The 26,373-nt window shown below is 32.5% G+C and overlaps 3 protein-coding genes, 1 long non-coding RNA gene and 1 other non-coding gene across 11 annotated transcripts; 3 read left to right on the forward strand and 2 right to left on the reverse strand.

Annotated features, from left to right (window-relative positions):
- Positions 1 to 474: 474 nt before the first annotated feature.
- On the reverse strand, positions 475 to 2,515 carry LOC111883637 (beta-hexosaminidase 2). Its single transcript, XM_023879959.3, has 2 exons — positions 1,696 to 2,515; positions 475 to 1,596 (listed from the first exon to the last, which is right to left on the reverse strand). Exons 1-2 carry the CDS (start codon positions 2,474 to 2,476, stop codon positions 647 to 649), a joined length of 1,731 nt encoding a protein of 576 aa, XP_023735727.2. The 5' UTR covers positions 2,477 to 2,515; the 3' UTR covers positions 475 to 646.
- A 5,415-nt stretch (positions 2,516 to 7,930) lies between these two features.
- Positions 7,931 to 9,953, forward strand: LOC111883651 (hypothetical protein At1g04090). The gene is made up of 2 exons (XM_023879976.3): positions 7,931 to 8,084; positions 8,290 to 9,953. Exons 1-2 carry the CDS (start codon positions 7,970 to 7,972, stop codon positions 9,843 to 9,845), a joined length of 1,671 nt encoding a protein of 556 aa, XP_023735744.1. The 5' UTR covers positions 7,931 to 7,969; the 3' UTR covers positions 9,846 to 9,953.
- A 56-nt stretch (positions 9,954 to 10,009) lies between these two features.
- Positions 10,010 to 10,081, reverse strand: TRNAD-GUC (transfer RNA aspartic acid (anticodon GUC)). Its single transcript has one exon. It is a non-coding gene; the product is annotated as a tRNA-Asp (tRNA).
- A 918-nt stretch (positions 10,082 to 10,999) lies between these two features.
- Positions 11,000 to 13,486, forward strand: LOC111883653 (uncharacterized). 7 transcript variants are annotated; one of them, XR_008231532.1, is made up of 4 exons: positions 11,001 to 11,443; positions 11,534 to 12,038; positions 12,282 to 13,226; positions 13,341 to 13,486. It is a non-coding gene; the product is annotated as an uncharacterized LOC111883653 (long non-coding RNA). The 7 variants fall into 7 exon arrangements; XR_008231535.1 differs by having other exon boundaries at positions 11,002 to 11,443; positions 11,534 to 12,878; positions 12,986 to 13,226; XR_008231534.1 differs by having other exon boundaries at positions 11,002 to 11,443; positions 11,534 to 12,439; positions 12,529 to 13,226.
- A 9,400-nt stretch (positions 13,487 to 22,886) lies between these two features.
- Positions 22,887 to 24,915, forward strand: LOC111883627 (hypothetical protein At1g04090). Its single transcript, XM_023879950.1, has 2 exons — positions 22,887 to 23,007; positions 23,339 to 24,915. The coding sequence occupies exons 1-2, from the start codon at positions 22,887 to 22,889 to the stop codon at positions 24,913 to 24,915; spliced, it is 1,698 nt and encodes a 565-aa protein (XP_023735718.1).
- The last annotated feature ends 1,458 nt before the right edge of the window (positions 24,916 to 26,373 follow it).

Consider the following 26,373-nt stretch of genomic DNA (forward strand, 5'->3'; position numbering starts at 1 on the left):
CAGCTTCTTAATCTCAACCAGTACGACTCGTTGACTCATTTCGTTACAAATAAAACTACTTTAAACTTCAATTTCAACAATTTAAACGTTTGGACTAGACTACGTATCAAGAGATACTCCATAAGTACTCCACTGACTAAATTCCTAGTCTACTCAATTTAAAAACAATATCATCTCTCACCTCTAAAACCCTCTTTGTGAAATCACATGTGCTCATCTAGTAATTTTTATAGAACTTAGTAATCATCAACACACTTTTTAATAAGCGCTAGTGACAAATGTGTCGAGTATAATGATTTAAACCTAATCTTAATCCTCGAAAAAGCCTCCTTTTCCTAAATCGACTAAATAAAAAAACCCTAAAGTAACTAACTAATTAGAATATAGTTTTCTAACAACCTCCAAACTTTTAACTCAAATTAATGAAGTATATGGCTTATTAAAGGGTTTTCATGCATAAAACTTTGGTGGATGTTTAAACAAAACCAAATCTTTTTTCCATTAAATTCTTGATGCAGAACTAAAACGTGGTTACAAGGTAATGTTAATAAAAAGAACTTAATCACTCATTTTTTGTTAGACTTTTTTCAATCGTATGATACGAAAATACAACTTAAAAGAACATGTTTTTTGCAAAAATAAAAAATCAAGCAGTCATAGCGTTATTACACATGCCAGGATTTCTAATGCACCAAAGCGGTTGAATCGGTTCAGCCTTCACCCCTCTCTTCACCATTCTATTTATCCACTCATTCAACCTATCCGTCGCCTCCCCAGATCTCTTCATCCCCGCCTCATCACGGTTGCCGGACCACAACACCTCCGCCATTGCCGACGACCTTGGCCAAATCCTTGAATCAAGAACCGTCGCATCCGCCTGCTCCGACCACAAAGCCACCTCCCCACCCAAAACCAACTTCGCCTCCGCCTCCGTCAGCCCATATGTTATATCATAGTTGTATATCAACTGCCATGTCTTGAAAGGTCCACACCATGATCCACCTTTTCCCTGTTCAGTACCTGGTGGTTGATCGTATATACTGTTATTCCCAGTGAAATCACCATGGCCACAGTCCAAGTAATAGTAATCCGCCGACGACACGATTGTCCGGTAACCAGCCGACACCAACCGTTTCGTGTTGTTGGGGCCGCCGTTCCATGTCTGCATAATGGTGGTTTCCGGTGGGAGAATCGAAGGATTCACCTTTATTTCGCCGTCAAGAATAACGTCCTCCCAGTAGACAGCGGTGCGATTGAGCGACAAAATGTAAGGGTAGGTGGAGTTGATGAAGATTTCGAGGACTTGACTGAGTGTGCCGTTGTTAGCAAGATACTTTTGGATTGTAGGGTCGGCTTTCCAACATCCGGGAACGACCTCATCGGCTCCGCCGTGGAAAAATGTATCTGGAAATAGTGTAGTCAGTTCTGTGAAAACGTTTTTCACGACGTCGTAGGTTTTCGGAATTAAAGGATTTAAGTGGCCGGTTCCTGGCTCTGCTGCCAGCCGGTCTTCCCACGAGGCCCCCGCCGGCATCCAAAACATGTTGGCACAAGCTACAATCTCCGGATAAGCATCCGCCCATGACCCCGTGTGCCCTGCAGAACGATAAGAAAAGGAGCCATTGATAACATCAATCGATCGGGAATTACGAATCGCCGGAAAACGTGCACACAATGATAAAATTGAGAACTTACCAGGCATATCGATCTCCGGAATCACTCGAACGCCGTGTTCCAACCCGAATTGAACAATCCGCTTTACATCTTCGGTCGAATACTGCATATCCGATCCATACGATCCATTTCCGGCAAGCGCTGGTTCCGATTTCAGAACCAATGGAAACGAATGCGAATCTGTTATGTGCCAATGGAACACGTTCAGTTTATTGGCACTCATACCTCCAATCAACCTCAAAAGATCCTCAACACCATAGTAATTCCTTGAAGTATCCAATAGAATCCCTCTGTGTTCGAAGATAGGCCAATCCGAGATCACCAATCCGGCTGCCACTCGAGCAGGGCTTCCCCATACTAGTTGCGAGAAACTCTCCAGTCCTCTCATAGCTCCCCAAGGCGTCGCCGCCGTGAGAGTAGCGGAGGTGCTTTTGGACGGGATGGTGAGAGTGTAGGATTCATTGACGCCATGAGAGAGCGTTGCTTTGAGATCTGATATGATGATGGTTAAAGTTTGTAACGGCAGGGAGGTGGTGAAGTTGATCGCCGGAGCAAGTAAGGGGTTGTAGTTAGCGGTTTGGATTTGGCTGAGGTAACGGTTAACCGCCGGTGTTAAGTAGGGGTGCGGCGGAGAAGTAATGACGAATGATGGGGAGAAAGGGATTGCCTGTGGGGTGGTCCAGACGAAGGATCTTGGTTTGGGCCATATGTTAATCGGAGATCCAACGGCTAAGATTGAAGGAACCAAAGTGAGAAATAATAATAGTAAGTTAAAAATAGTGGAATAATTATTGATATTCATTTTTTGTAGTGGAAAGTAAAGTGTGTGATGAGTGATGAGTGATGAGTGATGAATAGAAGAATGGAGAGGATAAGTTTATATAGTTTTTTGAAAATATAAAAAGTCAATGGAACGAAGGATATTTCATTTGTTTGAACTTTTAGATATCTCTTTTCTCATTTTGTTTCTTCCATTTGGTGTTTTGTGTTTAGTTCATATAATGATATAAATAATCGTGTAATTTTTTAAACCATGATTAGTCGGTAGTAAAGTGCCATGTATGGTATATGATTTCATATGGATTGATAGTATTTTTAAAGTATATTTCTAAATATGGTATGATTTCATGAATGATCATGATGTTTTTTAATATGGTAGTAAAGTGTCGTGTAATTTTTTAAACCATGATTAGTCGGAGATTGTAGCTTGTGCCAACATGTTTAATGTGTTAAGCCGTATGAAATGATCATGATGTTCATGGGGTGTTGAGGGAGATAAAGTGGGCTTATAGGGTCTAATTTTTTTTATTATATATTTTTATTTAAAAATAACAATTTATAATAACGATAAAAACCTTTTTTTATTCGTCCTGGACCTTTGAGGATATTTAATTCCTCAGGACCGACCCTGATGATGTTTAAATTAACATTTAACATTTTTTAATAATTGAAATAAATAATGTTATACAAATTTAAATCCAATTTAATTTATATTTTCACTATGTATGTTATAGAGTCTCTTGTTGGCTTTTATTTTGAAAATACAAATTAAATTCACTTGGAATATTATTTATATACAAGAAATGAGTCACTAATTTAATAGACAAAGAAATAAATTTGCTTTGGAATTTTCACTGTATCGGTTCATCCCAAAAATATAAAATATAGATGATAATGATAAAAGTTAAAATAAACATTGTTTTTTTCGATCAACAAACATACATTAAATTAACTGTTTACTTCACTTTGAATATGTAATAGCTGTTTAATTTAATTTTATTGAAGTAGAAATAAGTCAAATTTGCATAAAGAACATGTATTAATAGTTAATCGGCGACTAGTGCCGGCGAGCCGTGAATTGCGTCGGCCGGATTTCCATTATTTTATTAACTTTTTGGGGGCATATTTTACTGTATTAAAAGATAAACGAGCCGAATGTAAACTTTGAATATTCCTAGGACCCTTTCTAAACAAGCTAAATAAATAGTAATCTAATATTTTGAGGATATAAATATAATGGCTCCAAAATTCATGAGTGTTGGTGAGATTCTTAGTGACATATTTTACTTGATTGTGACCTTAACCCCAAATTTACATTAAAAAGAAAATAAGGAATATGTTTAATCTTTATCTTGGACCCCAGTAGTAATTTTTTATGAATCCGCTTGAAGACATGTTTCTAGTCCTTATATGTGTTAAGCTTTTTAGCCTTTAGGTCGAGGCATTTGGTGCATGCATCACGTTGAGCCTTTTGTCTCATTTCTCAAGTTATGGTGTGTATAAATCAGTCCAAAAACTAGATGCGTAGAATTTCATTTTAAAGTCATAAACCCAATTTTATAAGAGCTCCGAACAATTATATAGTTAAGTAAATGTACCGAAGCATATATCATAGTATAGCATTGGTGAGACTGAATGTCAAACTAAAGAGGGACAAAGTGAATTAATGTTAGAAAATCAGATAACTAGTTAAATTAAAGACATCAAAACAAAGAGGATGGATTCGTTTAAACTAAAGAATACTAAGAAATAAGCAACTTATCAAATATTAAAAAATAATTAGTAAGCAGGTAACTAAATGTACTTTTTACTTCGAGTCAATTACACCCCTCAAATATTGTTGATTACTAAAAGTGCAATGTATATTAGTTGTTATTTATCGATTCCTAAGTTGATTCGTTCCTTTGGTCTGTTCTCAAATCCTAATGATGATAACGGCAAATAACACAATATTTATGTTTTTAATTAATCCCTAAAATTAGTATTTAGTTCGTATTATGTAAGATTTGATCGATTAGTTGAAATTCAATAGTCATGCCAATCAATTAGGTTCATAGAATGATCATATAATGCAAGCACATACATTAAAGCTCATAACTTTATGAACCTAACCTTATGATTTGGTTCATCACTATGATTCAAGCAAACATAATAAGGTTGGTCCTCTAGACCGCATAAACTCAATAATAGGCAATAAAATCACAATCTTTAACTATATGGATCTTTGATTAAATAAACAAGATATATTAAATATCTTTATAGATCCAAATAACAATAAAACCACAAAATCAAGGTTCATTTACATCTAAGCACAAAGAAAAAGGGTTTTAAGCCCCAAATTAGAAGTAAAACATAAAGAAAACATAAATGAGTCGCTAATGATTCAACCCAAGATCCTTCAGATTCGTGTGTCATATTTTCTAGCCAAATCCATTCCGATTATTCCAATATTTTAGGACTTATTTGTTTGTCGTACAAAAAAACTTTTGGAATTCCCAGTGGAAAGAGATTTCCCTAATGACAAAGCTTTTGATTCGGACCAAATGTGGACTTCCACGGGAATAAAAAAAATGGATTTACTTCCTTTTGGTATTTTGGCCAAAAGACTTTCAAACCTGTCCTCTTCGCTTCCCAAGAGATTGGATTTAGGTAAAAGGGCCTTGTCGGCCACTGCTTTTACCTTGGAATCTACGTTTAGACTCTAAAAATGACATCTCTAATATATATTTCATTCCAATATATGACTAGGACAAAGAGAATGACTCTAGATTAATTTTTGTGGAGTATTGAAGGCCATTTGTTGCATTGATTTTGTTAGATATGTTGGGGAATAATATGTAGTTGAGGTGTAAATATATTGTTTTCTTGTTGCGGATGGGAAGATAGGTGATGTAAAATTAGAAGATGGTTGGATGGACGTTTCCATTGTGTAGTTGGATATAGATACAACTTAGTGGACCATTGTTATGATTGAGCCAAGCCCAAGATAGAATTTGAGTTGAAAAAGGATGCATGTAGTGTTGGTTATTGTAGTTTCTACGGTTTTCACAGGTATAACCATTAATTACAGTGTTAAGGATGTTGTTTTCAGAAACCAATATGGCAGGGCTAGTAGCGGAAGGTTATTTGACGGTCATAGGGATAATGAATATGGTTGTGGTATATAGTGTGGAGCTAGTTTAATTTGTGGTTTGTTTGAGATGACAGGTTTCTTCCAAAATAAGTTTGGAGCGAGCTTTATAAAATAATGACAATGGGTCGAATTGTTGGATAATTGTGGCAACAAAATCACATGCATCAGTAGTAAGGTAGTGATATGTTGGGGGGGGGGGGGGACAAGACAATGTTAATATATAATTATTTAAAACTGTTGGATGGATGTATTGGAAAATTGTTTGAGTTTTGTGCGCGATAATTATTGATCCCACGCTTGCTTGGCGATCAAGTCGAGTGAAAGTATAATCTGTAGGAGATTGTGAAAAATAGTACTGTACATGCACCGAAAAATGCTAACATCAAGTCTTACCCAAATTGTTTTTTTTTTTTTTGGCAAAAATAGCGATGGAAGGTGGTGGTGTTGCCATGATATGATCAATTACTTGATATACACAAAATTAAATTTTAAAGTGCTTGGACAAAGAAGTATATTGGTTCTTTCCATCTTCAAAGTGATGGGAATTATGGATTTGATGTATTAAGTTGTGACGACCGGTGAAACTCAGCATTGTTTGCTATTGATTGTAGAAGAGGCAAAGAGGGTAAGAAAAAACAAGAAAGAAGTTAGGTTGGAGGGTGAGTATGTGTTTCATTGATTAAAAGTAGTGGAAGGGTTTTATTTTGTTCCACGACTAGACTAGAGAAAGAAAAGAAGAATTTAAGCTCTCATACTATATAAGTAATATTTAAAGAAAAGACGAATTAAAGCTCTCATACCATTATAAGTAATATTTCTTTGATTTATTTTCAATCTCAATATATAAGGTAATGTGGGGGAAAAGAAAGGAAAGTACACACACCAATAAGATAAATACATGATAATTACTATACGGTTTAGGTTCTTTGGAAGACAAAAAAACCCTAAAAATCATAAAAATCCATAAAAAATACCTAGAGATCACAAATCTTTTTTTTTTTACTTTATATTCTTAAAAAGCGCAACTTTTTTTTTATAATTTATCTGAATTTTTTTTGAAAAAAAAACATAAAAAAATAAAACATAAAAAAATCGATTTTTAATTTTTTTTTTCCAGCGAATTTATAAAAAAAAAACTGCGATTTTTAAGAATATAAAGTAAAAAAAAATATTTGTGATCTTTAAGTATTTTTTATGTAATTTTTATGATTTTTTTTACGGTTTTTTTTTTTTTTTTTTTTTTTTTTTTTTTTTTAAATTTTATTTTATTTTCCGTATAAACCTTCACTTATGACACCTAATTGAGACCTAATAATTATTTTTAGCAATACCAAATGAAAGGGCTTAGAGATGATGCAATCATTCAAGGCCTTCATTTATAATTTATAAACATCGATACTTTCATGGATCCATGCTATGCTCATTGTCATTGAAGAGAAAGTAGAAAGAGACTAGAGATAAAAGAAATCTACAACTTAAATATATTTTTAACATAATACTATTTTGTAGGAATAAGGTGAGGTCATAAAGTTATGAATAGTTTTACATTTATATACGTAAACTTAACCCAAAACCCAACTCATATTTCAAAGTCGAGTTTCGCTTTGGTTTTCAACATTTTAAGTCTCTCTAGATACCTACTTCTTACCTCAATACCTCCTCCCCCTCTCAAAACCGAATGAAACTCTAAAATTGTAATCTATCATCAAAATCTACCAAACATGAAACATTGCTCATTGTATTTTATTAAAATTACCACCTTAACTTATACGGCATAAATCCAAAAAGAGCAAAAAAGATACCAAGTCCAAGTGGGGTTGGTTAAAAGCCTTGGACGCCTAAATAACCATTTTTCATGGATACCTTGCACGCTATCCACTTCTTCCAACGATTCTTTTTGTCTTTCTTTTATCTTCTTTTATTATTTTCTTTCTGAAATATTATTCTCTATCAAACTTAGACTCATAAAACTTGGGTCAATATCAATATTTGACATCTTTACTAATTCTCATATGCTTATTGAAACCTAAGTTCTTATTCAAAAGATTTAGGTTATTCAATACAATCGAGTTGGACAAGATTAAATACACGATTTTTAATTGCATCTTTATAGAAAATACTGCATTATTTGTATTAAGTTGTCTTTAAAATGTAGTATTTCGTTGCTTATAAACTATCCAATATATTAAACATAAGATAAGATTTAAACTTATAAAATTTCAATTTATCATAACGAAAATACCAAGAAACCTATTTGCTGTTATATTCTCATTCTTATTTATAGAAAACACTTTTTTTGGCGTACGAAACTTACAATACCTTTTCCTATAAATAACACTTGTGTACATAGAGAAGTTGAAGTCTTGAAACGCCCAAATTAAAATGGGACTTCTAGTAAGTTTATTAGCAAATATCTTCATCAAGAAAAAGAAGCCGTTGCCAGTTGAAACCATTTTCAAATTAACCTCCGAGCCTGAGCCACCCAATTTTCCTCAAGGTAATACTTTTATTCTTTTACTTTCTTTTAGGTGGTTATAAGTATCATAATATAAAGTATCAATTCATACACAGAAGAGTTATGCTTCATACATATTCACATTAAGGATTAAGTTTCCATAGATCATGTCTTTCAAATGTAGTTTATTTGCATATTTAATTGTTTATGTTTTGAAGATAAGAATTTTCTCCTAAACTGATGATAGGAAATGGATTTGCAACCGGTACAATCGATTTAGGAGGATTAAAAGTGTGTCAGGTGACTTCATTCAACAAAATTTGGTCCACCCTCGAGGGTGGACCAGATAATCTGGGTTCAACATTCTATGAACCATCTGCAATACCTGACAGCTACCGTGTTCTTGGTCACTATAGCCAGTGCAACAACAAGCCACTATTTGGTTGGGTTCTAGCCGCCAAGGCCAGTGCAAATGACCCATCATCGCTAGCCATGCCCATCGATTACTCTCTCGTTTGGAGCAGTGAGTCCCAAAAGATAAAACAAGACAAAATCGGATGCATTTGGCTCCCTGTTCCTCCCAATGGCTACAAACCCGTTGGATACGTCGTCACAAACTCGCCAGAAAAGCCCTCATTGGAAAAAATCCGATGTGTTCGATCGGATTTTACAGAAATTGTTGAATTTGATGGATGGATTTGGGGGTTAACGAATGAGATTGATCCCAATGGTTTGAATGTATATGGGTCAAGACCAAAAGATAGAGGGGCCCAAGCCACGGGTGTTTCAATAGGTTCATTTCTAGTCCAAAACGGTTTGGCTGATTTGTCATTACCCTATTGTTTAAAAAATAACACAAATACCCTTTTGGCTATGCCTACTTTTGCTCAAATTGAGGCTTTGATTCAAGCTTATTCACCAATAATTTATTTTCACCCTGATGAAAAATATCTTCCTTCTACGGTTAATTGGTACTTTGAAAATGGAGCATTGTTGTACCAAAAAGGGTTAGAAAGTAATCCTAGCCCGATTGAACCAAATGGTTCGAATCTTCCTCAAGGTGGTTCGGATGATGATTCATATTGGCTAGACCTTCCCATCGATGATTCAGCTAAAGATAGAGTCAAGAAAGGTGATCTTGACAACGCTAACGCATATTTCCACATAAAGCCCATGTTTGGTGCAACATTTACAGACATAGCCATATGGGTATTTTACCCATTCAACGGGCCCGCAAGGGTGAAATTGGAATTTGTCACGATTTCACTAGGCAAAATAGGGCAACACGTTGGTGATTGGGAGCATTTGACGTTAAGGATCAGTAATTTCGACGGCAGTTTAAAATATGTCTATTTTTCAGAACACAGTGGAGGTACACTGCTTGATGCTTCGCAAATCGAATTTGGAAATGGAAATAAACCGGTTGCATATGCGTCTTTAAACGGGCATGCGTTTTACTCCAAACCGGGGCTTGTTTTACAGGGGAAGGGTGGAAATGGGATACGAAATGATACTGGTAAAGGGAAGGCGGTGATGGACACCGGAGTTAGGGCGGCGGTGGTGGCGGCGGAGTATTTGGCCATGGTTGAGGAACCACCGTGGTTAAATTATAGTAGAAAATGGGGTCCAAAGGTAAGTTATGATATAGTAAAGGAGATAGAGAAAGTGAAGAAGGTTTTGCCAGGGAAACTAAAAGAAGTATTTGAGAAAGTTGTAAGTGGTGTTCCGAATGAGGTGTTAGGGGAAGAAGGTCCTTCTGGTCCTAAAATGAAAAATAATTGGAATGGAGATGAGAAATATTGAATGGCATTATCTACTTTTTATAGATTATTTTACGTTATACCGATTGTTTTATGTAGATGGGTAAAATAGAGAAACTGGATTAAAAAAAAATAATAATAATAATAATAACAGCCTGGTCCACCTAAGAGTCCAATAAGCAAAAAAATAGGCTTTGAAAAAGAAAACGCCGTTGCCGGGGATCGAACCCGGGTCACCCGCGTGACAGGCGGGAATACTTACCACTATACTACAACGACAACTTGACTCAATCGCTATTTTAAGCAATATAACTCGATATTACGTTTTGTTAAGCAAAGAATTATAAAAGAATCTTCGTAATTGTTAGTGCATTTGAAACGAAGAAAAGAATGTCAACGAGAATAACTTTTCGTTTCAAAATAAAATGTAATATATGAGTTTGTATATATTTTATAACGATTAATGAAGTAATTCAAGTGTCCCTTAATGAAAGCAAAACAAAATGTGTAAAAGTAGCAACTAATTAACAAGTAGTAATAGTTAATATTGATCGGTAGTTAGATAAACGTAAGTTTAAAGAATCTAAGAAAGCAGTCGTGGTGTATTTATCTAGTTGGAATCTGTTTACTAATAATAGTTCTTACAAATCATAGTATTTTAAGAACTAAATATTTCATAGATTTTGCTTGACTAAAATGCAACCTTGGTGATTTTTGCATTAAAGGTATATGTATAAAATATTATTTGAATAAGTGTTGGTAATCAAAGTTGCTATATGCTACCCCGACTGTCATGCATTTTAGATTTATTCCTGTTACGATACACAAAAAAAAAAAATCATAAAAAATAAACAATATAAATAGGGGTGTAAATAACTATGTTTGATTAAACATGTTGTTTAAAAATACATGGTCATCAACTAAATCTTCATTTATGCAACAAGAAAGGAAAAAATCTATCTTCTCTAATAAGCGAAACCCATTTTTGTTGTCTATTCTATCCTGCCACTTTGCCACTAGACTAGATTTTCAAAATTTAAAAAATTTTCTATTATTTACTTTGTTATATTTTCAAAACATTCCTTAACTACGTCTCATTTCCTTTTTAAATTGCAAAAAATTATAACGAATTCCGAAAAATCGGGAACAAAGTTAATTTAAATACCCATCTTCCTTTTGAGTTCTGTGTCACAATTTGCAATCAATTTTGTAGTTTTTTTGCTGCAAGCTTTCGTTCTGCTTGATCGTAACATCCTCCCAACCACATTATTTTGTTTACACAACTTTTAACAGCCACCAAATGTTTTCTTTGTATTCGATCACTCCATAGGGATATCGAAAATCCTAGCCATAGACGATGCTTACTTCATTAAATCCTCTCCATCGTTTACCCCGACAACCATCCAACCAGTCGTTGTTCGTGTGACGCTGCCAACCAACTACCGCACCATAATTAATGTAGGGGATTAAAGGAAAAAATGATGGTGTTGTTAAGACATGAGATCTGAATTCCGTATGACCTGATCGCAAATTGGTCATTTCTTCTTCTTCTTCTTCTTCTAACCCAACTACAACTCAATAAATAAGTTTACTGTGAAAATTCAATCCTTTCTCCATGGTAGCTGATTTGTTAAACCTCTGGTAAGCGTCCATACCACATGGTCTAATTCCATCATTCTCTTTATTTACTGAAATATTTTGACATGCTCAACGTTTTCTTTTAACTTACAGATCTCGGTCTATAAATATCCTTATACAAATCAGGTTATATCTATTTTTTTTGGCAGCCTATAAAATGATTGTGGTTTTTTTTTTTTTTTGTAACTAATATAGTTACTATTTATATATTTTGGAATGCTTATATCGTTTCCATCTCGAATACTATGATAAGTTGGCAGACAATGTTGGATTCCCCACTTGGGAAAGGAAGATAAAATATCTTTGTATTTTAGCTTTGGTAACTCAGATATACACTTGGAGACTTGTCAGGGTTCTATATGATTAAGCATATAGTGTTTTGGGAATTAAGTCATCTTATTCATGTGATGTTTTTATGTTATTTTTAGAATAGTTATATTTGGTTTCTTCGATTGTGTTCCTACATATCTTTTTTGTCCTTGGTTTACTTCTTTTGATCATATGCCTTTCAACTCCAATCTATTTTCTAGTCATCTGAAATGCATCAGGAATTTCACAAACACGGTGGATTTGGTCAAACTCCTCTTAAAGTGCTAAGGTTATACATATTTCTTTTGTGTTTTTTCTCTTGATTTAAATGAAAACTCTTAATTTTCAAGAACTTCTAGCTGGCTATTGACTTGAGTTGTAATGGTCAAAGTATGGAACAACAAGATGATATAAGTGATTTTAGATAAAAGGGTTAATGTCATTATAGCCAATCCAATTTTTAAAGTTTATTTTATTTGGTCATTGAAGTTTTTTTTTTGTGCATTCTAAGTCACCAAAGTTTCAAATTTAGTGTTAAAAAGGGGAATATCACCAAGATGAAGGGGTCACCCGGTCATATAGGTGAGTTGGTGGATATGTGGCATTTTGGTCAATTGAACTCTTCCATGTGACATTTTGGTCGACCACATTAATCATCTTTTTATAGAGAAATAAATCTCTCATTTATGAGTATGATTCAAAATCTATTATCTTTCGTTTGTTATCTATCGTCTTTCTCTCGTAAATATGGTTTGTATGTGTGTATCTTCGAGTTACAGGTTTTTGGGCTTCTCGTTGCTGCAAATAGACATGGATTTCTTATTGCTAGGAAGTTCAAGTAAGGTCTTTTAAACCGTAAAGCTTCAAAAAACATCAGAAACAAATCCTGGTTTGTAATAAATGTATAACATAAACAAATTTTTCACTAAAATATCTTATTCACACGTTTTTTTTTCTCAATTCCATATAGGGATAATGACTTAAAAGGGGAATATATTTTTTGATCTGTATACATTTAGTCACTGTGTTTTTTTTTCGTCCACATTTACCTCTTCAACTTGTTAAACTGTACATATTTAGTCCTTATGACCGGCTACTCCAGGTTAGCCGGTAAAAATGACTTAATAGGGTAATATATTTCTCACTTTGTACACATTTAGTCCTTAATATTTTTTTGTTGCAAAATAAATCCTTTTTGTTTTTGTATTAATTCAGTACTTATGAATGATTTTTTAGGTTTTTTCTCACGACATCTTATGTGGAATGGTCATATGGTGATGAGATAGGTTAAGATGGTCCTGCTATATGTTTTAGGACAAGATACCTAGTGCGGGTCAGCTATAAGCTATAGGCACGGAGACTCGAGAAGAGCGATTGGGTTAAGGCGGCATGCCAACAAACCTTGGGTATTCCAGTCTGATGATTGATTAGACCTGTTGCATGTTGACATTCCAGTCTGATGACTGATTGGGCCAAGGTATTCCAATCTGATGAGTGTGGATCCATTATGCATGATAATACGTTTGTTGTATTGCGTATTTTGGGGGAAACTTACTAAACTTTGTGTTTACCTAGTTGTTTATGTTTTCAGGTTCTATCATTGGTCGTGGAAAGGAGAATGCATGACTGTACACACACATCAACAATATTGAGGACTCCACATTTCTTATATTACTTCAATTTTCGATAAATGTATTTTGGAATAGACATTTTTTCTTAATAATGGCTTTATAATTAGAGAGTTTTGCCTTATTTAAAAAATAAAATTTTTTGTTGTGAAAACGAGACATTACACATAAATATACACAGCCCCATACACTTCATCAATGATTGTCCCATGTAAGGTGTCGTGAGAAAAACCTAAAGAAAACATTTATAAGTACTGAATGTGTACAAAAATAAAAATGACTTATTTTGAAACAAAAAAAATATTAAGGACTAAATGTGTACAAAAATATTAAGGACTAAATGTGTACAAAATGATAAATATATTACCCTATTAAGTCATTTTCCCGACTAACCTGGAGTAACCAGTCATAAGGACTGAATGTGTACAGTTTAACAAGTTGAAGGGGTAAATGTGGACGAAAAAAACTCAGTGACCAAATGTATACAAATCGAATAATATATTACCCTTTTAAGTCATTATCCCTTCCATATATCAGCAAAATCCCTAGTGCAACAACTACCACTGTTGATTTCAAGGATTTAATCATTTAAGACATAACTTCGAGTCTTCAAGAACATGCTCCCAGTCAAAACATACATTTATTCCACCACCATCACAATCGATTTCCCAATGAAAACTAAATCAATGCAACAAAAGTCAAACCTAGTGAAAACAAAATAAAACCCAACAAAAACTAGAGATTAAAATCGGACCTGGAACACAATTTTGGAACAAATCTAGAGCATATTTGGAGCTTGACTATAAAGAAAGGAATTTCTGGAAGGGAGAAAGAGTTCAACGATGGTGGTGGTGTCGATCACGAGTTCATCCATGTTTGAACCCACATCAACGATATTAAGAGTTCATCAATGTTTGAACTTTGAACCCAACAATGTTTGAACCCAAAAAATTGAAATTAAGTGTTGATCGTCTGAGACCTAATGACGACATGACGGTTAGTAGCGAAGTTCATTAGTGAGGAGGAGTTTTCACATCATAATTTTGCCGTTGGAGGATTCATTACGGTAGAGAGAAATCGACTGTGTGTGTATTTGTGTTTGTTGATTGAAGACTTGTCTCTCTTATCGGCAACGATTTAGTGGTGTGAAGTTGTATTCAAGAGAGGGATGAACACAGGAGATTTGGGGAAAGAGAGAAATAGATGATGTTAAAGAGGATTCTAATTTAGTTTCATTTTTATTTACTAAAAAACCCACATAAGATTGGCAACCGACTACTACAAGTGAAGGATACTTTTGACAGTTAAAAATAAAGTTTATGCGTCTAAAGTGCAAAAAAAAAAACATTAAGGACTTTTTAAAACAAACTGTAAAAGTTTGTAGGGCTAAAATGACATTTACCCTAGATAAAAATGGTTAAAGAGGTAGTGGGTGCTGAGAATACATGGTGGGAGCTCATTTTAGTGTAAATCCAAACCAAAAGACATTTCTTACAATTGATACTCTTTCTTGTAGTCTAATTTGCTCTTAGTTTCATTATTTGTTTCATATTCATCAATCAACCATGATAACATATATATTGAAGATATAATGTTTTCATTTGTCATAGTTGCTTTTCTGTAGAATAGGATTTTCAAAAAAAAAAAAAACTAGGAATTGGTTATGGTGGGAAATAATCCCAATTTTGAGTATGGGATGGATAAAATGTTACAAAATGGAAGATGAATATTGTTTATAGTTTCTATGGGATACTATGTTTGACTAACACATTATTTTTTATGTTCTTAGGTTGCAAAGAACAAGTATAGAGGAGGAAAATGACTCAATTGATGTTTGAATTTTTAGATTGCCATGGGAGATTACTATATGCATATCTTAAACTTGAATATTTTAAACTCGGCTCTTTCGGTAGAACTCTTTTACATAGCTTCCTGAATAAGACAGTAAGTTTTTAGATAATTTTTTTTTACTGGCTTTAGACTTTTGGTTTTGATCTTCATGTGTTATTGTTGATAGTGCAAATCATAATTTCAAGTTTAAAATGTCAAATATAAGATTATGTACTTTAGTGTTAAGAATGTTGTTGTGTAAAGTAGTTCTCATTTTCTAAGTGAGTATTTAACTACTTATTAATTTATCTTTTTGTGTATAAAATATATAAATTAAGAGTTATCTCATGTAAGGCCAGATTGTTTTGAATTAGAAGCTTAATTAAAACCAAAGTACAATGCTTACTTAAACTAACTTATATAGAATGATGCTTTGAACCAATTTTATTAGCAAAATGTATTGATGTTATGGCGTACTTCATATGTGCATAAGCAGAGGAATCTAAGGCTATCATTCTTAATGAAAACCATGCTAAATCATGTAAAGAATACGATATCTGTCCAAAATGGTTTGGAGCCAACTCAATCATTTCTATAGAAAAAAAAACAGTGACTGAAATATGAAAAGGGTGAATGGTGAGCCGTAATATGAAAAGGGTGGCAGTGGCAAAGACGTGAATGGTGAGGCACAATATGAAAATGGTGAGGTCCGGACTTATTAGAAAATCAAAGATTGAGAGTTTTTAAAATTTTGATAATTTGAAATTGAACGGTGAAAAACAAAGTAATAGTAATTTTCTGCAATATGTTGCAATGAGAGTGAAATTTTAGGAATGGTTAACTCAGCAATGGGTTGTCTTGTCGTATCATTATTAATTAATCTTTATTATTAAACTAGGTTAAAACCCGTGGAAACCACGGGTAAAAAAGAAAAACACTGTTGATAATTTAAAACGATAACAAAGTCAAAAATTTATAAAAATTATTAAATTACAAAGAGAGAAGTTTTGTCTGTAATTTTATAATGATTAGTTAAAATTAATATATATATATATATATATATATATATATATATATATATATATATATATATATATATATATATACAATGTTGTGAATACCGATATATGTTTTGTATGTATAGACATTTGATAAAATTATGATTTTATACAATACAATATAAATTTAAATAGAGTAAAAAAACACAATAAATAATGATAATGATATTGTTATATGGTAATTTTCTTTTTATCTAAATATAATTTCCTTAATTTTCTTATTTCTCTATTTTGAGCGTAGTAGGTGTTCTTATTTGTATTGACATAAACAAAAATATTGTATATTGTTTCAAATAGTATAAGAGTCCAGTTCTTATTTGTATCGGCATAAACAAAAATATTGTATATTGTTCCAAATAGTATAAGAGTCCATGTTCGTGGTGGATGCAAATGTATAGCCCCCGATGACTAAATTTTTTACATATAAGGCCCTTTAAATTTTTGGAAAAAAAAATCAAAAATTCCCTTTATGTTTTTGAAAAAATTCAAACATGCCCGTTCAAATGAGAAAAATATTAGAATCGCCACTGCCCATGTTAATGTTTCAAACTGAAAAGTAAAAAGTACTTGGTTTATAAAAGCTTGTGAGTAGGATTTCAAACATTACGTAAATTTAAGGAAATTGAAATACTAAACTTGAAATGGATGCAAATATGAATAGAATTGAAATAAAAAATTGAAACATATGTCAATTTAAATAGAATTAGACAACATCATCGGATATATGAATAGTAAATTAAGTTGATAAATCTTATTAAATATGTTTTGAATATATAAACAAAGTTCGTTTTTGTTGATTAATGATAAAATTGTGATGTGGTAACTTAATAAAGTTCAAAACATATGGACGATCAATAATGGATACTTAAATGTATAATTTTTCTATTATCCAAATAAAGAAATCATGTGTATACAACTTAGGATGCAATAGTTCATTTAATAAAAATAAATAAATAATATATAATTAAGTAATTTGAAGTAATTGCAGGGGCAACACCATCAAAAGAGTGAATTTCAACAAAACTGCACTAAGGGCAAAATGGTAAAGACGTGGACCAAAAAAGTATAAGGTTTTCATACATCAATCCACTAATAGAATGTTAGAGGAATCTTTTAAAAACCAACAAAAACATCATAGAAACAACATCAACAACCAAATAACCCAAAAACTCATTGATAGGGTACCAGGACAAAAGGGTCAAGACTTGAAAAGTTGCAATAAATTTAAACTTCAATTTAACTAAAATGATAGGTACCAGCCATACACACATAGCCATCATTTATTTGCATACAAAGTTTGATGTGTTGATCTTAACTTTATCATCATCATTTTAATTTGATATTGTATCATTGACATTTAATTTTATATTATCATGTCGTAGAATCAAATTGAATACTAAAAAAAGATTGAAAAAAAACCATATAATACAAATGTTGACTACTCAAAATATTAAAAGAAAATGTAAGTTACTTGGTATAAAGGAATAAACAAAAAAAAAACTCATATATATATTTTTTTATGAAATCAAAAAAATTTAGATTATAAACTAAAATTTTAATGAGAGACCCAACTCTCAGACATTGAAATGAAAGTAACATCATTTGTTCTATAAAAATGAAAGGAACAATGTATAAAAGTAAAATAATTTATTAGACATCACGTTATTAAAATACTATTACTTAATGGTTTTTTGTTCTCCTACACAACCAATCTACTATTCTAATAGTAAAAATTGCTTTATTTAATTAAAAATCAAAGTAAGATGTTATATTAGATAACAAAATGAAAGTACATTGCTATTTTTTGCATTTAGCTCTAAGAAAAAACAATATTCTTTCATTTTGTTGTGTAATATAGCATCTTACTTTTATCCCGTACTCCTAATTTAATGATTTTTAATTTCAAATAATGTCTAATATAGCAATGTATTGTGCTAGAATTAGTTACGTTGCTATTAACTGACTGTACTTTGAAAGTAAAATGTTAGAATTAGCTAAACTTTGCAAAGTATAAAACATTATTTTCAACATTATGCATTTTATTTCACTATTAGTGATAATAAATATTGTATGTGCTTTAGATTTAGTCGAAAGGGAAATGGTACTTTTAAAAAGTTGACGACTAAGTAGTTAAATCTAATAAGTGAAATCCCATCAAGCATGCCACATGGAAGCTCTACTAACAAATATAATTAGTTTATTTGATATTAATGTAAGAAAAAGGCTAATGTCACTTTACACGCATACTCTTATTTAGATGGTTCTTCCTAATCATTTTCGTCAAGATAAGCTTCAAGTGGCTAACTTGTCGAGTTTTCCCTTCTATTGGCAATGCACCCAATAACATTAAACTTAATTTTTTTGTAACATAATCCCTTTCATTTTTTTCTTACCAGCCTCATCAATTCCACCGGTTATCATAAATCCAATTAACTACTACAACTTAAACTACCTAAAAAAGTTGAAAAAAGTTCATCAAAGCATTCAGCTCCCAAAAAACCATATTAAAACTCAATCATAACTATATGAGAATGTCGGAAACGACTACGTGGAATTCACTGCACCAGCAATAAACATGGGGTTGGATCATTAAAACTGTTCTTTATTATTTAGTCCAATACTTTACTACTTCAAAAAGAATCCGTATTTTTAAGTAGAATGCTATAAAACATCAATCAAATGAAAGTACGTTGTTATTGCAACAATAGAAACTTACTTTTATTTATTGGTGTTTTAACATATTTGCAAATTTATGCTATTTGTTTCTATTCCATCAGATGTAACAAAAATCATATTTACTTGAAATATATAAAATGTTACCTTGACTTTGTACATGGCCACATTTCTTCTTCCTATCATTCCCCACCAAGGCTTTCTATACCTATCAGATCCAAACCAACTGAAGTTGCAATCACATTGATTATTAGCTACAAAGTCTTAAAGTATAATTGTTTCCAAGGGTTACTTCAAAACCCCCTATTAACAAAACAATGGGCCTACTCATCTTTAAAAAATAAATCAAGTAAAGATCGTCTAAAAATCATTGTTAGTATTTATTTTAAAAAAAATACTTATAAAAGTTCAAATGAGATGATATCTATGTGTAAGACATATTGTTTCTTATCTTTTCTTTTACATTAAGTCCTGGATGGTAAACTCAAAACCATAAAAAAACATTAATAGATGAAAAAAAGTATACATGTTCAGCCCTTAAAAGACATCCATTGAAAAAACATTACTATAATGTAAAAAATATGCATATCAAAATAGTTTACAGAAACAATTTCATTTACAAAAACATTACTATAATGTAAAAAATAATCGATGTAGTGGTTAGGTATATTTCTATAATTTTGAGGAGCAACGACACATTTAAAATAAACAAACAATTTGAAAGTATGTTTTTTATAAAATTACCGATTGGATTGAACTCTTTGATTGAACAGAAAATTTTCGACTGTGATGATTTGATCCTTGGAAACACGATGCTGTAAAGCATCACGTGGACTGTGATGATGCAAATCGTTGGAAAGACGATCTTGTAAAGGAACGATTCATATCATATAATTGAAGTGTATATTTAGCATAATATGATCAAATTGAGGTAATAAAGAAAATTAAATGCAATTGATATCATTCCTTAAATACGAATACGAAATCGGATACCACAATAAGATGGTATTAATCGGGTATGTAATGAATTTTGAGTTAATATGTACATCTCACCGAGTAAAAATTGAAACAAAAACAGAGCGTTCTTTTTATCATTATCAAAATAGATGTGTAGGTGAAAGAAAGAAGGGGTATTATTGGTATTTAACTTTTGGCATAATTCAGTCGTTTAGAATGGACACGTGGATTTTTGGTTTTGTTTATTAGATAGGTAGATTAAATTATCTTTTATTTTTTATGGCTACAATTATTATTTTAACTACTGAACAATAAAAATAATATCTTAAACCTTATAAAACAAACTTATGGTAGTGTCAATATCAAAAATTTAATAAATTTTGACTGTTACACATCCAATCAATTCTATGTTATTTTAATTTGCACCAAAAATTGAAGCTGTTAAAGAAATAAACGATCGTCTAATTTCAATGTTTCCTAGAGAAGGAAAAAAAATATCTTAGTTCAGATAGCATCTGTCAGACAGTTTATTCACAATTAGTTTGATGAGAGTTTATATTCACCTAATGTTCTAAATGGACTTAAAATCTCCGGTTTGGCGCCAAACCATAAGTTGATTTTAAAGGTTGGTGTTCCGGTTATGTTACTAAGAAATATCAACAATAAAAATGAGTTATGTAATGGAACTAGACTTCAGGTGGTATCATTGGGTAATCGCATCATAGAAATAGTAGTCTTAACTGGAAGTAACATTGGATTTCGAGTTTTTATTTCAAGGTTGTCTTTAACACCTTCAGAAAACAAAATTTCATACAAGTTCAAAAGGAGACAATTTCCCCTAGCGGTTTGTTTTGCTATGACCATAAATAAAAGTCGTGGCCAATCGTTGAAAAATGTTGGGTTGTTTTTGCGAGTCCCGGTTTTCTCACACGATCAGTTATATGTTGCTTTATTTAGAGTAAAGAGCAAAGAATGATTGAAGTTATTGATTTTAGATAAGAATGATAATTTGACTAATAAAACTTCCAATGTTGTGTTCAAAGAAGTATTTCAAAATTTATGTTAAACTCTTATGTTTATTTTACTTATCAAATAAAGTTGTACTTACTTACCATCCAAAATCAAATGTTTTTTTACGGTTATTAATTTTTTGGTCTATAATTTTTTTTAACTTACCTTCTGTAGTTTCCACGAGTTATAACCTACTAAATAAATAAATAAATAAATAAATAAAACACAATCATCCAACTATTTTTCTGTGCAGTTATTTAGTCAATTGTTTTTGGAGGCCCAAAGTTATTTGATTTCAAAATTGTAGCATTATACTATGTGATCTGATTAGGCCTGACAATTGTGTCGTGTTCGGGTTGGCATGTCGCGGGTTGGCGGGTCAAAATATGTCAACCCAAACACGACCAATTTAAATATACAAGTCACGGGTTGACGAGTTTGGAACATAAACCCATATATGACCCATCAACCCATTTATTTATACGGGTTCACAAGTTGGCGGGGTTCGTGGGTCAGATTTGGGTTCATGGGTCCGAATTTTAGATATTTAAGTCTTAAACATCCAAATGAAAATTAAAAACATTCATAGAAACATGTTACAGACTTAGCCGTATAGGTTACGAATTATGACATTAGACCATCCACCACGAATCATAATGTCAAAACAGTCAAATGGTCTATGAATAAATGGTATATATTATGTAATATTTATTAAATATTAATACTTGATACAAAAATACATTTAAAAATAAAATATTTTTTTTATTAAGAATATAAACGGGTTGGTGGATCAACCCGTTTATTTTTTGAGAAACTCATATATGACCCGTTTAATAAACGGGTTGGCGGGTTAGCGGGTTGGTGAGTTGAAAAACTCAACCCAAACCCATTTATTTCATGTCGTGTCGCGGGTCGTGTCGAGAATTGTCAGCCCTAGATCTGATATCGGTGGTTATCTAAGTTCCCAAGTTCACTTAATTTATCATGAATTTGATCCCAAGTTTTTTACTTTATTTATTTATTTTAATATTTACTTTGTATTTTTTTTAATAAATTTGCCCTATTTTCTGAATAAAATTTTGTTCCGATTTACTATATATTACAATTTTCTTTTTACATTTTTTTAATTAGAATTTAACTGTATATATATACATGCTTTTTAATATGGGTATCATACCAGAATTATTAAATATTGTATATAATTTATATTTAAGCAGTGAGAGTAATATTTAATTTTTTAAAAATACAATTTACAAATCACATCCAACCAACTTATTACACGAAGAATCATACATATATACTTAAACCCAACAGGCTAACAATGTATTGTTCACTCTATAAAACGACAGTTTAGCATGTAGAGTAAATAAAACAGAACGTCAAAATCATAAACATTTACATCCGACGAAAACAATGTTCAAACTACTGTTGTTCACTTGTTTGTGGAGAAACGTGCCAACTCATTTGATAATAACAACTTTTCTGTTTTTAATTATAAATAAACCATTCCCATAAACAAAATATTATGATAACATGCCCATATATGTTATACGAAAAACACGTTGCATGCATAGTAGTTTAAAACCAAATAAATTAATATTAGAGATTGAAGGATAATAAATATCCATACTCCACTGATCCACTCCTGAAATTTTACCCAACAAAAATAAATTAACGTGTCATTCTACCAAAGTTAGGCAACTTCCCATCTATTTGTCTCTATGTTATCGGCAATTTCCCATTCACATACACAGCCATAACACCACACACAAATTAACCTTTGATGATACCCAGAATGACATATACACACATACAAACACAAAACCAACTAAGTTAGGAGCAACCCCTAGAATTATACATAGAAGAAAGCATCTTTTGTTGTTGTTATCCTAAGTTGGGTCCATCTCCTTCAAGATGCATTCTTTGGTCTGTGTATTCTTCACTGTTGTTATAACCTTCTTGTTCTTCAATGGTGCAACAATGGTGGAATCATCAAATCGATCATTAGTTTATGATCAGAAAGATGTTTCGCCTAGGAGAGAGCTTGTGGGGATCAAAACCAGCTTCAAACTTCCTTCTCCTTTGCCCAAATGGCCTCCTGGTTTGTATCTTTCTTTTCATTCCAATGCACACATGTTAGCCGAACTAAACCACAGTCATTAGAGTTAGTTATTACTAAATGGTAGTTTAGTTAATAGTTATTACCAAATCGTAGTATCTTTCTTCTTGTTGTACATGTACATATATGTATTTTGGTAGCTTGTTCATATTCAATACACAGAAAAAAGTCTTTTTCTTCCTATTGTTAATTATAGATTACAACAAGCCACATTTATATTTCTCTTCGTTAACACAAGAAACCACATAACAAAACTCGATGATATTGACTTGTAATCACAATGGTGATTTATATTTTTTTATATTTATTTTAGGTGGAGGGTTTGGTGGTGGAACCATGGATTTAGGAGGATTACAAGTGAGTCAAGTATCAACATTGAACAAAATTTGGGCAGCCAACGATGGAGGACCTGGTAATGTTGGTGCAACATTTTATGAACCAGTTTCCATACCTCAAGGATTTGCAATTTTAGGGTTTTACAGCCAACCCAACAACATGCCTTTATTTGGGCATGTTCTTGTGGGAAAAGATGTTACAGATGACCCTTTAAACCCTACTCTCAAACCACCAACTGATTACACTCTTGTATGGAGTAGTGTCTCTGTAAATATCAAGAAAGATGGTGATGGCTACATATGGTACCCAAACCCACCAGATGGCTACATGGCTGTTGGCTATATCGTTACTACTTCATCAGAAAAACCCGCTCTTGAAAGAGTTCGATGTGTTAAGTTTGACTTGACGGATACTTTAGAGAGCGACGTATGGATATGGGGTTCAAGCAAGAGTTTAAATGTAAATGGGTTTAATGTCTATAGTTCTAGGCCGATGAATAGAGGTGTTGAAGCCATGAGTGCACCAATAGGAGGTTTTGTGGTTGAAAATGGGATAGGGGGCAACACATTGTCAATATCTTGTTTGAAGAATTTGAAGGGTAGTTTGGTAAATTCAATGCCAAATTTGGACCAAATTAAAACCCTAATTCAGACATATTCTCCTATGGTTTATTTTCATCCTAATGAACGCTACCTTCCTTGCTCAGTTGATTGGTTATTTCAGAATGGTGCATTGGTTTACCACAAAGGGGACGAGTCAAACCCTATCCTTGTTGACCAAAATGGTTCAAATCTCCCTCAAGGTGGTTCGAATGATGGTACCTATTGGTTGGACCTTCCAAAAGATGGTTCAAGTAAAGAAAGGATCAAGCAAGGTAACCTACAAAATGCAAGTTCTTATTTCCATATCAAACCAATGTACGGAGGGTTATTTACAGACATTGCCATTTGGCTTTTTTACCCTTTTAATGGGGCATCAAGAGCCAAAGTTGAGTTCATCAACATTTCATTAGAAAAAGTAGGAGAACATGTTAGTGATTGGGAACATATCACATTAAGAGTTAGTAATTTCAATGGTGGATTAAAAAGTGTATTCTTTGCACAACATAGTTCGGGGACATGGGTGAGTGCTTCGGTTCTTGAGTATGCAATTGGCAATAAACCAGTAGTATACTCATCACTAAACGGTCATGCATCCTACCCCAAACCTGGACTAGTCTTGCTTGGCCCCCATGGAGTCGATATTGGACTCAGAGATGATATGGAAAAAAGTGATAAGGTGATGGACACTGGAGACCGGGCAACCGTGGTTGCAGCGGAGTACCTAGGCTCAATAGTAGTTGAACCACCATGGTTAAACTATTTTAGAAAATGGGGTCCAAAAATTCAGTATGATCTTGACAAAGAACTTAACAAAGTGGAGAAAGTTATGATATGGAAGTTGAAAAAGGCTTTTTACAAGTTTAGGAAAAGTGTTCCTAGAGAGGTTTTAGGTGAGGACGGGCCACTTGGACCCAAAGCTAAACACGAGTGGAGTGGAGATGAGATGGGATGAACATTTGTTTTATAGATTTTCATTTATAATTTATAAAATGTTTTATTTATCACATTATTTGCTTATGAGATGATCAAAAAACTTATATATATATATATATATATATATATATATATATATATATATATATATATATATATATATATATATATATATATATATATATATATATATATATATATATATATATATATATATATATCAAACAGTATTACATAGCATGAAGTTGCATATTTTTCCGGTTTGTTTAATAAATTGTTATATTTAATGATCTACATCCACATGTCACCCCCACCTTTTATCAACATCATGTGCGAACAAAAGAGCTTATAATCAAACTAACTTCTACAAGTGAGTGTGTAGAAAATAATTAGCATAAACCATATATAACAACGACCTCACACATGACTCAAAAATATTCATTTCTATGTTCTAAACTTTAATACTTTGGTGAAAGTTATGACAATTTGAAGTGGAGATAAAAGTATGTTGCTATTATGAGAAAGTCAAAAAAAGTCAAAGTCAAATGGTAAATGGCCATCTGACACAGCACGACCTTGTTCTCACAGTGGCATGGAGGCGAAGTAAGTCGACGGGACATGTGACGATCATACATGACACATGGCAACGACTACGACATGCGACGTGGATGCGGTGCGGCCACCTAATTACTTCGACACCATTTCAGTATAGTATATATATGAGTGTTTTGTGTCATTCGAAGAGTCATACTAGCATACGGGATACGAGGGTTGAGTTACGGGATTAGTTGATGTATCTTTTACCCTATTATTACATAATTACGCTTATGTAATACTTTGTGGTGGGTTGTTAGACCCGAGTATGTGTTATAGGAATCCGTGTTATTATGCTATTATGAATCCTATGGTAAGATTAAAAGATAAATCTTACAGTTAAATACATAGTCTAGATAGTAAGGGTTATAAACCCTAATTTATAGGAGTTACCAAATGTGTGAAATTTAGCTAACGCTTACAGGTTTAAGCCAATAGCAGTATTATTATGAGGTTTAATTAGTTTGGTGACAAATGGTCACCGAGTTTAGCTCATAGTAAGTGGTGACAAGTTTTAAGGAACTTGTTAAGTTATTGATCATGTGTTGGTATGTGACAAGTTAAAAGGTGGCGAAGGCCAGGGACCAACGCTTGTAACATCTCGATATTGAGGTATTTTCATTTTAAACCCTATTTATGAGAATTTATTTCATTTTAGACCTTGGATGTGAATTGATTGCAAAATTGGGTCGAAATGGCATTCTCATAATTTTGGGAGTTGGGTACGTACATCGGGCGTAGGTGGCCAGAGTGCAAACCTGATGTGGTTGATATATATATATATATATATATATATATATATATATATATATATATATATATATATATATATCATATCTTAATATTTTAGCCTTTATTATTCTTATTTAGGACTAAAAGGTAC

Source organism: Lactuca sativa, chromosome 4 (genome assembly GCF_002870075.4).
Source record: "Lactuca sativa cultivar Salinas chromosome 4, Lsat_Salinas_v11, whole genome shotgun sequence".
NCBI classification, from domain to species: domain Eukaryota; kingdom Viridiplantae; phylum Streptophyta; class Magnoliopsida; order Asterales; family Asteraceae; genus Lactuca; species Lactuca sativa.

Bases quoted from the DNA above. Each gene is read 5' to 3' on its own strand.
- LOC111883637 (XM_023879959.3), bottom strand. From the start codon at position 2,476: ATGAATATCAATAATTATTCCACTATTTTTAACTTACTATTATTATTT. The intron at 1,597-1,695 runs GTAAGTTCTCAA...ATCGTTCTGCAG, and splicing joins TCCGGAGATCGATATGCCTG to GGCACACGGGGTCATGGGCG.
- LOC111883651 (XM_023879976.3), top strand. From the start codon at position 7,970: ATGGGACTTCTAGTAAGTTTATTAGCAAATATCTTCATCAAGAAAAAG. The intron at 8,085-8,289 runs GTAATACTTTTA...AACTGATGATAG, and splicing joins GCCACCCAATTTTCCTCAAG to GAAATGGATTTGCAACCGGT.
- LOC111883627 (XM_023879950.1), top strand. From the start codon at position 22,887: ATGGTGGAATCATCAAATCGATCATTAGTTTATGATCAGAAAGATGTT. The intron at 23,008-23,338 runs GTTTGTATCTTT...TATTTATTTTAG, and splicing joins TTTGCCCAAATGGCCTCCTG to GTGGAGGGTTTGGTGGTGGA.